This window comes from Oncorhynchus keta, unplaced genomic scaffold (genome assembly GCF_023373465.1).
Source record: "Oncorhynchus keta strain PuntledgeMale-10-30-2019 unplaced genomic scaffold, Oket_V2 Un_contig_753_pilon_pilon, whole genome shotgun sequence".
Lineage (NCBI taxonomy): Eukaryota > Metazoa > Chordata > Actinopteri > Salmoniformes > Salmonidae > Oncorhynchus > Oncorhynchus keta.
This window is the reverse complement of record NW_026289522.1, coordinates 99,164-118,026: the sequence shown is the minus strand read 5'-3', so window position 1 is coordinate 118,026 and position 18,863 is coordinate 99,164. Positions and strand designations below refer to the sequence as shown.

Below are 18,863 nucleotides of genomic sequence, written 5' to 3'. Positions count from 1 at the left end.
CCATTTTAGATCTTAAAAGTAAAAAATATTGATATTGAAAAACATTTGTCATGTCTTGACAATAGTCCATGTACCATATGTGTAGATGAATACAATGGATATGGGATGGATAAGGTGAAGACCCCCCCATCTTCCCAATTCCCCCTACATCTCTCTTGCACTGACGTTCCAATGGTTACGTATTATACACGCCTACAGAAACTCCCGAAACTGCAAGAGCGGCATTCGTTCCCAGTAGTATGTCGATTCCATCGGGCTACACATCCACTTCTGAGCCCGAATGTTTATCTAGACTAACAAGTGGAATATTATTCAGTTGATTTACCCACGAAGTTCGGGAGGTGTTTTATTTGGGTAAGTGTTGTTTTCAGAGATTGCGGTGCAGTATTTTTTTATGATTCTTTAGGTTGAACACTGTGCACAATGAAATGAGATACGAGACATAAAAACAGCTGTGATCCACAAAAACAACTATTCTTATCTGCATATTTCTTACCCATCTATATTTCCAACAGACAAATCAGTGCGCGTTTCAGTTGGTTAGTAGTCAAATGTGAGTTGTTTGGAAACGTCGTACGTTTTACTTACGGTGGTCCCTGTACTATATACAATACAATTAGCTCTCTATCTCGTTTTAAACTGAGTTTTCTCAAATTCAGCAGATTATGAATTGTGACCATTCCATTATTTTAAGTGATCCCCATTCAAAGGGGATGAGATGGCAGAGCTGTCAGACTGATTTCGGGAATACTTAAAGTAGTAACGTTAGCAGGTGCATGGCACAGGTTTAGGAACTGCAATGCCAGTGCAGCGCTGCCATATGTGCCTGGCCCATAAATAATCAACTGAGTGTAAATTTACTTATAGCTGCCTCAGCACAATGAAAGACAATCGACACACTGAGAAAGCAGAGAGAGCAGGAATTATTCTCTCCAGATTTAACAGTTGGCCATATTGTTGTATGTTATTGTATTGTAGCTAAATGAGGTTTGCTAGTGCTGAAATCTGTCAGATATGTGGAAGGGCAAGGCCGGGATGGGAAGCAGTCTTCCACAGCTGTGTGGTAGGCCTACATTAAACAAGTGAGGTACACTACAGTGTTAAGTGGTGTTATTATGGCTATAGGAATGACAGGGCCTCAAACACGACAGGCTGCCCTGAGGCTTCTACCATCAGCAGGTTCACTACAACCATACTGTAGAATTACTACTGTCCAGGTGTGCAGAGAGAGTCCTCACACTGACATCACTGTACACATATGCTCCTGCAGTCCACTGTCAGATTCTTTCTGTTGCAAACATTTTTTTAAACCCTGTTTTTGCTTTGTGGTTATGGGGTATTGTGTGCAGATTGATGATGGGGGGGTGGAAAAAACGATGTAATCCATTTTGGAATACGGCTGTAATGTAATAAAATGTGGAGAAAGTCAAGTGGTCTGAATGCTTTGTGTTTGGCATTTTCTCAGGAAGTCTGTCTGGCCTAGAAATACATCTGCATGTGTTCTCAATTTAGCTTCAATTCCAGTCTGTATTTTCCCAACTACTTAAAAAGATGCATCATGGCGTCATGCTATAACTTTAAAATAAATAGGTACTGGGAAGCATTCTAAACAAGTTGTTTGCCGGAATTCCTTTTAAACTCAGTCAAGTAAAAACATGTCTATTTGTGGTCTGGCCCGGTCATCACAGAGGCAGTCTGTCTGTGTGTGAGAGTGTGGAACGGGGTGTGAGTGTGGAACGGGGTGAGTGTGGAACGGGGTGTGAGTGTGGCTGTTGTGAGTCTTGTAATTTAGATTTTTTTTTTCAGAAGCACCTTTCCTTAAGTATGTGAGTGTGGAAGGGGTCTGTTCGGGTCATCATGTGAGTGTGGCTGTTGGAGTCTTGTTCTAGATCACCTTTCTAAAGGAATGGTCTCTCCTCTCTCCTCTCTCTCTCTCTCTCTCTCTCTCTCTCTCTCTCTCTCTCTCTCTCTCTCTCCTCTCCCTCTCCTTCTCTCTCTTGCTCTCTCTCGCTCTCCCTTTTCACGTAAAAGCCATGCAACAGAAATTCCATTTGTACAGCACCCTAACTGGGGAGGGACAGCCTCTGGCCCCTGTAGTCCAAAGGGGCCTCTCTCTTACAAATCACTTAATTAGAGATGGAAGTAGTGCAGCCACAGGGTCAGGAAGAAGAGATGGGGGAAAAGTAGAGAATCTAAGTCTGTGACTCCAGGCAGCCAGAGGTCCAGAGGTCCAGAGGTCCAGAGGTCCAGAGGTCCAGAGCCTGCTGTGTGTCAATCTGTCCACTGGTCCATTCATTGCTCCATATCCTCACACCACCTGTCTGCCTGTCTACACCAACCTCAGCACCCAGCATTAAGGCCTAGATTCAATCAGATCAAGCATTAACCGGTTATAGCCGACACCCGCATAGCTGATGTTGGAGGTGTCAGAGGTGTCAAATCAGTGAGCAGCTACTCTTGATCAATGTCACGAAGCCACACCCGTCCCACTCACGTTACAAGTTCAGAATGAGAAAGTGTAGGCTATTTCTCACATTTAAAATCCTTCATCAATACGAGGATTTCTATCAGCCTAATCAAGATGTAGATTACATCTCACATTCCAGTGTTCAAACAAGGCTGCATGGGATTTCTCTTAATAATCCGACTCCGTGCAGCCAATGGCAATGCCCACTTGATGTATAATGCCGGGGCGGCAGGGTAGCCAATGGCAATGCCCACTTTACAAATCTGATGTATAATGCCAGGAACCACTTGTGGATCTGACAGCTCTAACACAGTTCCAACTCTGACACTGCCAAAACAACCGCTATGTGGATGTAGGCTAAAGTGGATCTGATTGAATAGAGCCCAAAATCAGCTTGACATCATAAAGGAATGTTCTAGGTCATCATAAAGCATGATCAAGAATGTTCTAGGTCATCATAAAGGAATGTTCTACATCATCATAAAGGAATGTTCTAGGTCATCATAAAGCATGATCAAGAATGTTCTAGGCCATCATAAAGGAATGTTCTACATCATCATAAAGGAATGTTCTAGGTCATCATAAAGCATCATCAAGTATGTTCTAGGTTATCATAAAGGAATGTTCTACATCATCATAAAGGAATGTTCTAGGTCATCATAAAGGAATGTTCTATGTCATCATAAAGGAATGTTCTACGTCATCATAAAGGAATGTTCTACGTCATCATAAAGGAATGTTCTAGGTCATCATAAAGGAATGTTCTATGTCATCATAAAGGAATGTTCTACATCATCATAAAGGAATGTTCTACATCATCATAAAGGAATGTTCTAGGTCTACATAAAGGAATGTTCTAGGTCTACATAAAGGAATGTTCTCCGTCATCATAAAGGGCAGGATGGTACAGTAATAGAACCTACAGGATGTCCGGAGCTCTTGGAGAGTAGACCATATCTCATCGACTAGCGCCATATCACCAGCAGCCTCCCAGACAACCTCTTGACGTTCCACAGTGACACTGAAGGGCACAACGCCTCCGCAATACATTTCTCTGTGCCAGTCCTACTACTTCTCTAGCAGTCAGTCCCAGAGACCAGGCATGTAGAGGTACAGTATGGGCTTCAGTCCATTGAAACATACAGTTCACTCTTAGAAAAAAGGGTTCCAAAAGTGTTCTTCGGCTGTCCCCATAGGATAACCCTTTTTGGTTACAGGTTCCTCATGGAACCAAAAGGGTTCTATTTGGAACCCAAAAGGGTTCTACCTGCAACTCAAAAGGGGTTCTTCAAAGGGTTCTCCTATGGGGACAGCCGAGGAACCCTTTAAGGTTCTAGATAGCTCCTTTATTTTCACTAAATCAGTGAGTGACAGATTTACCTCAGGACTTCCTATAAAACGGACAGCAGCAGGTTCTTAACCCAGGCTGCCCTCTGTATAACCACTAAATATATCTACTCCCACAACATGTCCCTGTCTATGGAGGTACCAGAGGGTTAAGAGCCCTTACAGTTGACTTACAGCACCTCAAAGTGGTTCAACAATCTGTGCTCCTCGCACGACTCAATCTTGAATTTCAATGGAATGGATATTGATTTAAAGCTTAATTGCGACCAGTCTTTCTTTGGAATCCAAAACCGACGATTTTGTTCCATGAGACATATGCTGTGTGACTTGAGGGAAATTCTTTTTGACCAGGTTTTTATCATCTTCCAGATCAGCACTACACTTAGACTGAGTTGCTCTCTCTTCAGTTGCAATAATTTAGCTGTTGTTGTCATTTAGGATTATCATTTATCTTAATTAACCCTAGCCTCTTTTAGTAATTTTCATAATCTCTTATCCAGAATGACTTACAGTAGGGAGTGCACAGATTTTCATACTGGTCCCCCATGGGAATCAAACCCACAGCCCTGGCTTTCCAAGCACCATGCTCTACCAACTGAGCTACTTGGGACAAACCAGATTCTCATACATAGAGGCCCATGTATACTGTATAATCCTCCATTGGCTGACTACAGTGGTTCAGAAGTCTCTTAGCTTCTTACTCAGTGTTGTAGTATCCCACAGAGATAAATGACATCATAGAGAGAATCATACTCCTACAGCAACATTTGGTCTGACTAGTTCTGAACACAACAGAAGGCATTAGCATCTCTCTCTCTCTGTGCCTCTGTACTGTAGTGAAGGGAAGAACCCCAGTCATTCACAGAGGATTGTTGTTCCCTGTTTGACCTGGAACATCACGTTGCCTGGTTCAGGATCACCTTTCGCACCTGGCCCTAGTACAGGAGGACAGGAGTCCTGGTTCAGGATCACCTTTCCCACCTGACCCTAGTACAGGAGGACAGGAGTCCTGGTTCAGGATCACCTTTCCCACCTGGTCCTAGTACAGGAGGACAGGAGTCCTGGTTCAGGATCACCTTTCCCACCTGGTCCTAGTACAGGAGGACAGGAGTCCTGGTTCAGGATCACCTTTCCCACCTGGTCCTAGTACAGGAGGACAGGAGTCCTGGTTCAGGATCACCTTTCCCACCTGGTCCTAGTACAGGAGGACAGGAGTCCTGGTTCAGGATCACCTTTCCCACCTGGTCCTAGTACAGGAGGACAGGAGTCCTGGTTCAGGATCACCTTTCCCACCTGGTCCTAGTACAGGAGGACAGGAGTCCTGGTTCAGGATCACCTTTCCCACCTGGTCCTAGTACAGGAGGACAGGAGTCCTGGTTCAGGATCACCTTTCTCACCTGGCCCTAGTACAGGAGGACAGGAGTCCTGGTTCAGGATCACCTTTCCCACCTGGTCCTAGTACAGGAGGACAGGAGTCCTGGTTCAGGATCACCTTTCCCACCTGGTCCTAGTCCAGGAGGACAGGAGTCCTGGTTCAGAATCACCTTTCGCACCTGACCCTAGTACAGGAGGACAGGAGTCCTGGTTCAGAATCACCTTTCCCACCTGGCCCTAGTCCAGGAGGACAGGAGTCCTGGTTCAGGATCACCTTTCCCACCTGGCCCTAGTACAGGAGGACAGGAGTCCTGGTTCAGAATCACCTTTCCCACCTGGCCCTAGTACAGGAGGACAGGAGTCCTGGTTCAGGATCACCTTTCCCACCTGACCCTAGTACAGGAGGACAGGAGTCCTGGTTCAGGATCACCTTTCCCACCTGGTCCTAGTCCAGGAGGACAGGAGTCCTGGTTCAGGATCACCTTTCCCACCTGGTCCTAGTCCAGGAGGACAGGAGTCCTGGTTCAGATATGTTAACATTGCCAAAGCAAGTGAACTAGATAATAAACAAAAGTGAAATAAACAATACAAATTAAAAGTAAACATTATAGTCTCTCTCTCTCTCTCATTTCCTGCCCGACCTTCCACCTGGGCAAGTGATTACTGGCCAGTGGCCAGTGGAATGCAGAGAAAGAGAGCGATGTAGATGGAGAAATAAATAGAGAGAGATAAAATGATGAGAGAGAATGCATGTGGTTTCTATGAAGGTCTCATCTTAGAGGAAGGATTTAATTGAAGCCATTTCCTGCCATCAATCCACTGTAAATCTGCTCGTGGTAATGACTGGAGTGGAATCGGTGGAATGGTATCAAATACATCAAACACACGGTTTCCATGGTTTCCACGGTTTCCACGTGTTTGATGCCGTTCCACTGACTCCGTTCCAGCCATTAGTATGAGCCGTCCTCCCCTCAGCCTCCACTGACATGCAGGTAATAAAGTGTTGGTGACAGATCTGTTTATTGCTCCAGCTCTGGCAGAAGGGTTGAGAGGAAGGAAGGAGAGTTGAGGTTCCTGTCTCAATGTATTCTTGTTGACGTGCTTTGAAAAGAAAGACTTGAATGGAAACTACATAATGTGGTTGGAATTATATGTGCATCAATCTGATATGAATAAATATAGAATAAATATATAATACTTATCTTTTAGTTTGGATTAGATTGTCTGCTGTGTATCTCATGAAGATTGCACTTAAATATATTTATACATAATTAGAGCGTTATTGAAGTACAAATTATAACAGTATCTCTTTAGACCACATACATATTATATTAAAGCATTCATAAGAAAAACTGTGAGAAATTATAAGAAAACAAACATTTACAACCGCACGGTCGTCATGAAGGACAGCAGGCAAAAATACAACCGTACCGTCGTCATGAAGGACAGCAGGCAAAAATACAACCTTACGGTCGTCATGAAGGACAGCAGGCAAAAATACAACCATACCGTCGTCATGATGGACAGCAGGCAAAAATACAACCGTACCGTCGTCATGAAGGACAGCAGGCAAAAATACAACCGTACGGTCGTCATGAAGGACAGCAGGCAAAAATACAACCGTACGGTCGTCATGATGGACAGCAGGCAAAAATACAACCGTACCGTATCATGAAGGACAGCAGGCAAAGATAAATACATGAAGGACAGCAGGCAAAATACAACTGACGTCGTCATGGATGGACAGCAGGCAAAAATACAACCAGTACAGGCAAAAATCAACCTTACGTCATGAAGGACAGCAGGCAAAAATACAACCGTACCGTCGTCATGATGGGCAGCAGGCAAAAATACAACCATACGGTCATCATGAAGGACAGCAGGCAAAAATACAACCATACCGTCGTCATGATGGGCAGCAGGCAAAAATACAACCGTACCGTCGTCATGATGGGCAGCAGGCAAAAATACAACCGTACGGTCGTCATGATGGACAGCAGGCAAAAATACAACCATACCGTCGTCATGATGGGCAGCAGGCAAAAATACAACCGTACCGTCATCATGAAGGACAGCAGGCAAAAATACAACCATACCGTCGTCATGAAGGACAGCAGGCAAAAATACAACCGTACCGTCGTCATGATGGGCAGCAGGCAAAAATACAACCGTACCGTCGTCATGATGGGCAGCAGGCAAAAATACAACCGTACGGTCGTCATGATGGGCAGCAGGCAAAAATACAACCGTACCGTCGTCATGAAGGACAGCAGGCAAAAAAATACAACCGTACCAGCAGGCAAAAATAGTCATGAAGGACAGCAGGCAAAAATACAACCGTACCGTCGTCATGAAGGACAGCAGGCAAAAATACATGATTTAGCCAGATCAAAAATACCGTTGTCATGAAGGACAGCAGGCAAAAATACAATTGTACCGTCGTCATGAAGGGCAGGAAAAATACAGCAGGGACAAAAAAATACAACCGTACCGTCGTCATGAAGGACAGCAGGCAAAAATACAACCGTACGGTCGTCATGAAGGACAGCAGGCAAAAATACAACCGTACCGTCGTCATGAAGGACAGCAGGCAAAAATACAACCGTACCGTTGTCATGAAGGACAGCAGGCAAAAATACAATTGTACCGTCGTCATGAAGGACAGCAGGCAAAAATACAACCGTACCGTCGTCATGAAGGGCAGCAGGCAAAAATACAACCGTACCGTCGTCATGAAGGACAGCAGGCAAAAATACAATCTTATAAATCTGACTTCATGTTCAAGCCAAGGCCAAGGTCATCCTCTAGCTTTTTGCTAATGTGCTTTATTCAAGCTACTTTATGGAATAATGATGCACGCCAAGGCTTCTTATTAGAGATTGGGGAGTTTATTTGAAGTTCAATCAATGAATATTGATTATCTTTCTGATATGGGATAAGACTACTTAATAGTAAATTGTGAATAAATGAATTATAAAATAAAAAAATGTCTCATATTACCAGGCTTTAAATGGAGGTAAAGGAAGGCTTTGTAATAGTGGAAAAAAAGTTTGTTTTCGGCAGAAAGGGGATTAATAAAGTCCATCAATATCTTATCTCTGCAAGGTGTGAAATTCCAACCGTATCAGTATTGCTCCCTCTACCCGGGATTGAGTAATTAAACCCCTGCCATTGGCCCCTACATTGTAGAACCAAGTTGAGTCTGTGCATCCAGAGTCATGGAGGAGGAGAGGAGGCTCATTATCTGTCCCTGGTCTGAGCCCATAGAGAGTCCAGCATCGGGGGCTTTGTCATGGGTACTGGTCCCATTTCCCAGGCTCACTGGTATGGAAGTAAAGAGGGTCTTTAGTGGGGCAGACACCAGTCTCCCTCCAGGCAGACCCACCATTGTCCTCTCTGGCCTGGGCTGGTAGTCAGGCTGTATAACATAGGAAAACAAAACGGACATTCCATCTCTAATCTAGTTGGTCTTCTTTTTGTCCAGCTCCTCTCATTGTTTTACAGAGTCAGGGATTAACAACATGAACATCCGATAATCTGACTGGTTATTTAGCTGTAGAGCTTTGGCTTACTTAACATGACTTCCCCATGACTTCAGGCAAAAATACCATCCTCTCTGATGGTAACAGCAGTGCAAAAAATACAACCAGTGGGGGCCAGGATTTAATAGACTCAGATGGAGCTCTCAAAAATACAACTGACATAATAGATGATGTTCAGTTACAATGTGTTTTCAATGAATGGAGGGCAAAACATAATAACATAGTTAGTATGATGGGCAGAGGCTATAATAGATGATTTAGTAACAGATCAGTAATACAGATTTAATAACATTTAAATAATAGATGATTTAGTAACAGATCAGTAATATATAGACAGATTTAATAACATTTAATAGATATAGACTATAATAGATGATTTAGTAACAGTAATACAGGCAAAAATAGATATAGACTATAATAGATGATTTAGTAATACAGAGCAGGCAAAAATAACATCAGTATTTAATAGAAGACTATAATAGATGATTTAGTAACAGATCAGTAATAGATGACAGATTTAATAACATTTAATTCTAGATATAGACTATAATAGATGATTTAGTAACAGATCAGTAATACAGATTTAATAACATTTAATAGATATAGACTATAATAGATGATTTAGTAACAGATCAGTAATACAGATTTAATAACTATAATAGATTTTAGTAACAGATAACAGATTTAATAACATTTAATAGATATAGACTATAATAGATGATTTAGTAACAGATCAGTAATACAGATTTAATAACATTTAATAGATATAGAAGTAACAGATCAGTAATACAGATTTAATAACATTTAATAGATATAGACTATAATAGATGATTTAGTAACAGATCAGTAATACAGATTTAATAACATTTAATAGATATAGACTATAATAGATGATTTAGTAACAGATCAGTAATACAGATTTAATAACATTTAATAGATATAGACTATAATAGATGATTTAGTAACAGATCAGTAATACAGATTTAATAACATTTAATAGATATAGACTATAATAGATGATTTAGTAACAGATCAGTAATACAGATTTAATAACATTTAATAGATATAGACTATAATAGATGATTTAGTAACAGATCAGTAATACAGATTTAATAACTATAATAGATGATTTAGTAACAGATCAGTAATACAGATTTAATAACATTTAATAGATATAGACTATAATAGATGATTTAGTAACAGATCAGTAATACAGATTTAATAACATTTAATAGATATAGACTATAATAGATGATTTAGTAACAGATTAATAACATTTAATAGATATAGACTATAATAGATGATTTAGTAACAGATCAGTAATACAGATTTAATAACATTTAATAGATATAGACTATAATAGATGATTTAGTAACAGATCAGTAATACAGATTTAATAACATTTAATAGATATAGACTATAATAGATGATTTAGTAACAGATCAGTAATACAGATTTAATAACTATAATAGATGATTTAGTAACAGACAGATCAGTTTAATACATTTAATGATTTAATAGATGATTTAGTAACAGATCAGTAATACAGATTAATAGATATAGACTATAATAGATGATTTAGTAACAGATCAGTAATACAGATTTAATAACATTTAATAGATATAGACTCATAATAGATGATTTAATAACAGATCATAATAGAGATTTAATAACAGATAATAGATAATAACTATAATAGATGATTTAGTAACAGATCAGTAATACAGATTTAATAACATTTAATAGATATAGATTAATAGATGATTTAGTAACAGATCAGTAATACAGATTTAATAACATTTAATAGATATAGACTATAATAGATGATTTAGTAACAGATCAGTAATACAGATTTAATAACTATAATAGATGATTTAGTAACAGATCAGTAATACAGATTTAATAACTATAATAGATGATTTAGTAACAGATCAGTAATACAGATTTAATAACTATAATAGATGATTTAGTAACAGATCAGTAATACAGATTTAATAACATTTAATAGATATAGACTATAATAGATGATTTAGTAACAGATCAGTAATACAGATGTAATAACTATAATAGATGATATAGATTTAGTAACAACAGATCAGTGATTATTTAATAGATATAGACTAATAGATGATTTAGTAACAGATCAGTAATAATAACATTTATGTATAGACTATAATAGATGATTTAGTAACAGATCAGTAATACAGATTTAATAACATTTAATAGATATAGACTATAATAGATGATTTAGTAACAGACAGTAATACAGATGTAATAACATTAGATAAGTAACAGATCAGTAATACAGATTTAATAACTATAATAGATGATTTAGTAACAGATCAGTAATACAGCCTTAATAACATTTAATAGATATAATATGTCGGTCCTCAAAGCAATCCTTTACCCCGTTCAAGCAACCTGAGAAAAGCCTTCATCAATCCACTTACTGTATGTAGACTGTGATCCTAGCTTCATGGGATTCACTATAGGGTTAGTTACTGGATGCCCTCTGAGTCGGGGTCTGGATGACATTTAGTTAATGAAGCAAAGCACAGCGCACACAACAGCATGAGTGAGATACAGACAACTGATCACCTCCTCCGGATGTACTGATCGATCTCCATCTCTTTCTTTCTCTCTGTCGCTGTCTCTCTCCAACTCTGAGGATGTTTCCCTTCAATATTTTATTCACTGATTGATTTCCCTCAACAGTGTCCTGGACGTTGACCAATCAGACAGCTGCATGTGGAAGGTCTCAGCCAATGATGGAGGCCTGGCCAGCAGCCTGGGTCCTACTTTTAACGCTAATCGCTGATTGGCTGGAAGCGGCTCAATCGCGGGACTTCACTGTGAAGGACATCATCCTGCTCCATCCATCAAGTATGAATACACATGCATTGGAAATGTATTTTTGTATCAAATTGTGGTAGATGCAGTCAGACCTTTCTTTTCCTCTGGTTGAGTCTGCTGGCAATGTCTCCGTGACCTCTGAAATAAGTCATCAATACTGAGATGTGACCATTATAACAGCCAAGAGAAAGGGCATCCATCCATGACCCTCTGATCCAGAGTTCTTATGGGGTGGGGGGGGGGGCACACAGGGGCTCGTTCCCCCTCAGATTTGTCCTGTAAATGTTTTAAAACATATATATATTCTTGTAATTTTATATTATTATGATTTATTTTTTGGCTCTTCTTTTATGAATTTGTCTTTAGTTCGCCCAGATAGGTTCTCCAAACCTCATAACTAGACACCAAGAAGCCGTTTCAGGCTATCAATTCAATTAGAGTCGCTATGTATAAAACAAGCTGTAGAAAATTGGTTTCAATTTCAGTTTAATCCCCCAGAAAAGACAGAACAAATATGACAACAAATATTAAGGTTAAACTCAAAATATTGTAATTGATAAAAATACAAATCGATAAATAATATTTAAATTGAACCTTTATTTAACTTGGCAAGTCAGTTAAGAACAAATTCTTATTTACAATGACGGCCTACCCCGGCCAAACCTGGACAACGCTGGGCCTTATGGGGCTCCCAATCACGGTTGGATGTGATACAGCCTGAATTCGAACCAAGGACTGTAGTGACACCTCTTGCACTGAGATGCAGTGCCTTAGACCGCTGCGCCACTCGGAAGCCCTATATAATAATACTCTTAACAAAAATCTTTATCTTTAACTTACGATCTGTATAAACTATGAGAATAGAAAGGTTCAGAAGTTTTGTGAAACATCAAAGCACAGTTGAACAATATATAAGCAAATCCAAACAGAGATAGATGGGAGGATGATGGGAGGGGTTGAGTGGAGCTTAATGGTGGGACTGAAGGGTGGGATTGTAGAAAAAAAGCTGTTTCAGGTGTTTGAAAAAGGCAAAATTCTTGCCGAACCCCCCAGCCATCCTCACATACTTTGTGCCCCCTCAGATCTTTGAGGTGCCCCTGCTCTGATCCCCAGACAAAGGTGACATGGCCACAGTTGGTAATGGTCACAGTCAGGCCTCTCTTCACCCTGCCTTCATCTTTGAAGGCACTTTCCATATCTAGATGAAGAGATTATAATAAAACAATATTTATACACAATGCCAGTGTAGAGACATCTTCCTCATCCACCACTGTGTGACACAGTCTCTGGCGTACTACATCTGCAGTGTTGGGTATCAGTGAGATGTGTGCGAGTTTCCAGACGTGACTTCCTGTTTCCCAGCCCTTTCTCTCTGTGAAACTGAGACGCATTCTGTCCCTCAGCCAGTACTACAGTACCTCAGCTTCAGTTCCTCAGACTACAGACTACAGTACTACAGTACAGACTACAGTACTACAGTACAGACTACAGTACTACAGTACAGACTACAGTACAGTATACTGGTCCACAGTGAGAACTGGGCTCACCGCTGTGTGAGAAGTATGGAAACGCACAGTAGCTCTAAGAGGCAGGCACGTACGAGGTCAGACCCTAAAGGTTCCCCTCCTCTACTCCCCTCCATCTCCCTGCAGTCAAACACTGAAATCTCATCTAATGTATTTTACCTCAGCTCTCTTGGCACAATCTGCCTTCAACATCTGATAAGCCAAGAGCTCCTATATCAGGTTTATGGTTGTTAATTTCATAGGGATACCTGAGCTGAATTCCCCAAGAAATGCGTGTCTGTTTGGACCCACGCCCGGCATGTACAGGGGGATAGGAGGACCTTGACCAGCCCTGGGGGCTTGGGGTATGGAGGGTGGATTAGTGGGAGTATGTGTGTGTTAGTGTGTGTGTGTGTGTGTGTGTGTGTGTGTGTGTGTGTGTGTGTGTGTGTGTGTGTGTGTGTGTGTGTGTGTGTGTGTGTGTGTGTGTGTGTGTGTGTGTGTGTGTGAGAGACTGGCAGGCAGGCAGACTTTTGTTCGCTGAGTGAAGTTTGGATGACCCTAAGACCTGTAGCTGTCTTAGTATGTGTCCCAAATGGTACGCCATTCACTTTATAGTGCACTACTACATCATGGGCCTTGATCAAAATTAGTGCACTATACAGGGAATATCGTGCCATTTGGGATGCAGCATATCCAATGGGAGGCCTGATTCCCAGTGTTCTTAGTATTAACATAATGGTTGCCAATTGAACAAACCAAACAAGCCTACTGTTTGATCACGGCAGATGGTCTCCATGCAATGTTTAGTGACCATTCTATTCTAGAATCTAGACGGTTGAACTGATGGGGCATTAATTCAATTCAAACTGTATCGTCCTCTCATAATATAACACTTAACAAAGACACACAGACTGACTGTAGTTAAATGTCCTGTATGTACTGTAGTTAAATGTCCTGTGTGTACTGTAGTTAAATGTCCTGTATGTACTGTAGTTAAATGTCCTGTATGTACTGTAGTTAAATGTCCTGTATGTACTGTAGTTAAATGTCCTGTGTGTACTGTAGTTAAATGTCCTGTATGTACTGTAGTTAAATGTCCTGTATGTACTGTAGTTAAATGTCCTGTATGTACTGTAGTTAAATGTCCTGTATGTACTGTAGTTAAATGTCCTGTATGTACTGTAGTTAAATGTCCTGTATGTACTGTAGTTAAATGTCCTGTGTGTACTGTAGTTAAATGTCCTGTATGTACTGTAGTTAAATGTCCTGTATGTACTGTAGTGAAATGTATGTCGTTAAAGGAAAGTTGCTGTTATAGATCTGAGGACTACATATCGCTGTAGCTCTGAGGACTACATATCGCCGTAGATCTGAGGACTACATATCGCTGTTGCTCTGAGGACTACATATCGCTGTAGCTCTGAGGACTACACATCGCTGTAGATCTGAGGACTACACATCGCTGTAGCTCTGAGGACTACATATCGCTGTAGCTCTGAGGACTACACATCGCTGTAGATCTGAGGACTACATATCGCCGTAGCTCTGAGGACTACACATCACTGTAGCTCTGAGGACTACATATCGCCGTAGCTCTGAGGACTACATATCGCTGTAGCTCTGAGGACTACATATCGCTGTAGCTCTGAGGACTACATATCGCTGTAGCTCTGAGGACTACATATCGCTGTAGCTCTGAGGACTACATATCGCCGTAGATCTGAGGACTACATATCGCTGTTGCTCTGAGGACTACATATCGCTGTAGCTCTGAGGACTACATATCGCTGTAGCTCTGAGGACTACATATCGCTGTAGCTCTGAGGACTACATATCGCCGTAGCTCTGAGGACTACATATCGCCGTAGCTCTGAGGACTACATATCGCTGTAGCTCTGAGGACTACATATCGCTGTAGCTCTGAGGACTACATATCGCCGTAGCTCTGAGGACTACATATCGCTGTAGCTCTGAGGACTACATATCGCCGTAGCTCTGAGGACTACATATCGCCGTAGCTCTGAGGACTACACATCGCTGTAGCTCTGAGGACTACATATCGCTGTAGCTCTGAGGACTACATATCGCTGTAGCTCTGAGGACTACACATCGCTGTAGCTCTGAGGACTACATATCGCTGTAGCTCTGAGGACTACATATCGCTGTAGCTCTGAGGACTACATATCGCTGTAGCTCTGAGGACTACATATCGCTGTAGCTCTGAGGACTACAGATCGCCGTAGCTCTGAGGACTACATATCGCTGTAGCTCTGAGGACTACAACACAATTAGGAGTCAAATGTACAATTTGCATTTCTTCTATAGCTCATTGAGTAATGACAATGTATTGATTCAGGGAAGTGTTTTTTCATTTTGGGACATGTTATTAAATCTACCAAAAATATGTTATTAAATCTAGATGGTGAATAATAGACTTGTGCTCGTCTCCTCGTCTCCACAGCCACTCCTCATCCTGGAGGGTTCAAGTGCTTCACATGTAAAGATGCACCAGACAACTACGAATGCAATCGCTGGGCTCCGGACGTATACTGCCCACGAGGTAATTACAGTAAGGTATTTCTGGTATTTACAGCCTGCTCTGTATCTATCATCAAACCCTGTTTTTCAGACCCTCTCGACTCCGTCCAGAGCAGAAATATAAATGACAGGAAAATACCAGGCTGTAAAATGAAGGGTTATCAATGTTGTCTTTGCTGGTTTCTGTATCTTAAACAGTGTATTTCACTTCAGCTGGACATGTTTAGATACGAAATTGAATTGGCAGGTTGTATAATTCCACAGGCTCTTTTCTTTTATATAGATGATCTTTTGATCTTAAAAGCACATTCTTTGAGTTATTAACAAATGATAAATCGTAGTTTATCACATGAAATGTGAGGATTGGTTTAAATCACTGGAATCCATCTGAACCTCAGGCTCTTTCAGTGTTACCGTCCACTTCAGTAAGAAGTAGATTGTTAACACATGATATTCATAGAAATGAATGACATTGCTGTTGAAAAGTAAGCTACATTTGCGTTTACATTAATTGTTTACACATGATATTCATAGAAATGAATGACATTGCCGTTGAAAAGTAAGCTACATTTGCGTTATAGCTGTTATTTCTCAGGATTCCATAGTGTCTGAACGTTAGATCACATGTATCCATCTTTCAGCTGTAAATATTGCAGAATGCACCTTTAACGACAGTGTCTGTGTGTCTGACAGAGACCAGGTACTGCTACACCCTCCATGTGTTGGACGTCCAGGGGAACACAGTGTCTGTGACCAAACGCTGTGTGGCCCTGGCCCACTGTCTGTCTACAGGCTGCACCCAGGACAACCATGAAGGATACAAGGTCATTCACGAAGCCTCTTTCCTTTGAATCACATTACATTTCTGACACGGCTGCTGAAGCAACTCCTAAATGTACAAGTGCATTTCATTTACCAGGTGAGGGACTAACCAGGGGCAGTTCTCAACGGGGACACACATACAGCATGTATGGAAAGAAAGATGATGTTTGAACTTTTATTAGTAATATTTGCAGTTCAGAATGTGGCTCTCTGCTCTGTGGTGTCTGATGTGATTTACCACACTGTCATGGTAATCCCCAGGCCCTGGTTTAGAATGATCTCACTTGGATAAGAATCTGTTCCCTTCTCAGCCGTTGTTATTTGAATGTCTTTCTGGAAATTCCTCTGTCTGTGTTCTGTTTGTGGACTGTCTGTAGTTTGTCTGTATTCGGTCTGTAGTCTGTCTGTGTTCTGTAGTCTGTCTGTAGTTTGTCTGTGTACGGTCTGTAGTCTGTCTGTGTTCGGTCTGTAGTCTGTCTGTAGTTTGTATGTGTTCTGTCTGTAGTTTGTATGTGTTCTGTCTGTAGTTTGTATGTGTTCTGTCTGTAGTTTGTATGTGTTCTGTCTGTAGTTTGTCTGTGTTCGGTCTGTAGTCTGTCTGTGTTCGGTCTGTAGTCTGTCTTAGTCTGTCTGTGTTCTGTCTGTAGTTTGTATGTGTTCTGTCTGTAGTTTGTATGTGTTCTGTCTGTAGTTTGTATGTGTTCTGTCTGTAGTTTGTCTGTGTTCTGTCTGTAGTTTGTCTGTGTTCTGTCTGTAGTTTGTCTGTGTTCTGTCTGTAGTTTGTCTGTGTTCTGTCTGTATATTTAGATTTTTGCTGAAAGCACTATTTCATCTATTCAAATTGTGTGTGTGCGTGTTAACGTACTAGGTGATTCTATCTCTACTCCTGATTCCAGGTCTGCACTGCTTGCTGTGAAGGAAACATCTGTAACATGCAGTTGCCAAGAAACAAGACAGACGCCATCTTTTCCACCACCTCTCTCCTCCACAGCAGTAACGGTCTACTCACACACTACTGGCTGCTCACTGGCTGTCTGAGCTCTACCGTAATCAGCGTCATGCTATCCAACAGTCTATGACATCTAACCCTCCTACCGTCATCAGCGTCATGCTATCCAACAGTCTATGATATCTAACACTCCTACCGTCATCAGCGTCATGCTATCCAACAGTCTATGATATCTAACACTCCTACCGTCATCAGCGTCATGCTATCCAACAGTCTATGACATCTAACACTCCTACCGTCATCAGCGTCATGCTATCCAACAGTCTATAGTATCTAACACTCCTACCGTCATCAGCGTCATGCTATCCAACAGTCTATGACATCTAACACTCCTACCGTCATCAGCATCATGCTATCCAACAGTCTATGACATCTAACACTCCTACCGTCATCAGCGTCATGCTATCCAACAGTCTATGACATCTAACACTCCTACCGTCATCAGCGTCATGCTATCCAACAGTCTATGACATCTAACACTCCTACAGTCATCAGCGTCATGCTATCCAACAGTCTATGATATCTAACACTCCTACCGTCATCAGCGTCATGCTATCCAACAGTCTATGACATCTAACACTCCTACCATCATCAGCATCATGCTATCCAACAGTCTATGACATCTAACACTCCTACCGTCATCAGCGTCATGCTATCCAACAGTCTATGACATCTAACACTCCTACCGTCATCAGAGTCATGCTATCCAACAGTCTATGACATCTAACACTCCTACCGTCATCAGCATCATGCTATCCAACAGTCTATGACATCTAACACTCCTACAGTCATCAGCGTCATGCTATCCAACAGTCTATGATATCTAACACTCCTACAGTCATCAGCGTCATGCTATCCAACAGTCTATGACATCTAACACTCCTACAGTCATCAGCGTCATGCTATCCAACAGTCTATGATATCTAACACTCCTACAGTCATCAGCGTCATGCTATCCAACAGTCTATGACATCTAACACTCCTACCGTCATCAGCGTCATGCTATCCAACAGTCTATGACATCTAACACTCCTACAGTCATCAGCATCATGCTATCCAACAGTCTATGACATCTAACCCTCCTACAGTCATCAGCGTCATGCTATCCAACAGTCTATGACATCTAACACTCCTACCGTCATCAGCGTCATGCTATCCAACAGTCTATGACATCTAACACTCCTACCGTCATCAGCGTCATGCTATCCAACAGTCTATGACATCTAACACTCCTACCGTCATCAGCGTCATGCTATCCAACAGTCTATGACATCTAACACTCCTACCGTCATCAGCGTCATGCTATCCAACAGTCTATGACATCTAACACTCCTACCGTCATCAGCATCATGCTATCCAACAGTCTATGACATCTAACACTCCTACCGTCATCAGCGTCATGC

At 41.3% G+C, this 18,863-nt stretch overlaps 1 protein-coding gene across 1 annotated transcript; it reads left to right on the top strand.

Moving 5' to 3' along the window:
• Positions 1-205: 205 nt before the first annotated feature.
• LOC127926406 (ly6/PLAUR domain-containing protein 6-like) lies at positions 206-17,734 on the top strand. The gene is made up of 5 exons (XM_052511800.1): positions 206-354; positions 11,446-11,613; positions 15,553-15,651; positions 16,323-16,453; positions 17,348-17,734. The coding sequence occupies exons 2-5, from the start codon at positions 11,496-11,498 to the stop codon at positions 17,528-17,530; spliced, it is 531 nt and encodes a 176-aa protein (XP_052367760.1). The 5' UTR covers positions 206-354; positions 11,446-11,495; the 3' UTR covers positions 17,531-17,734.
• The last annotated feature ends 1,129 nt before the right edge of the window (positions 17,735-18,863 follow it).

Bases quoted from the DNA above. Each gene is read 5' to 3' on its own strand.
- LOC127926406 (XM_052511800.1), top strand. From the start codon at position 11,496: ATGATGGAGGCCTGGCCAGCAGCCTGGGTCCTACTTTTAACGCTAATC. The intron at 11,614-15,552 runs GTATGAATACAC...TCGTCTCCACAG, and splicing joins CATCCTGCTCCATCCATCAA to CCACTCCTCATCCTGGAGGG. The intron at 15,652-16,322 runs GTAATTACAGTA...TGTGTCTGACAG, and splicing joins GGACGTATACTGCCCACGAG to AGACCAGGTACTGCTACACC.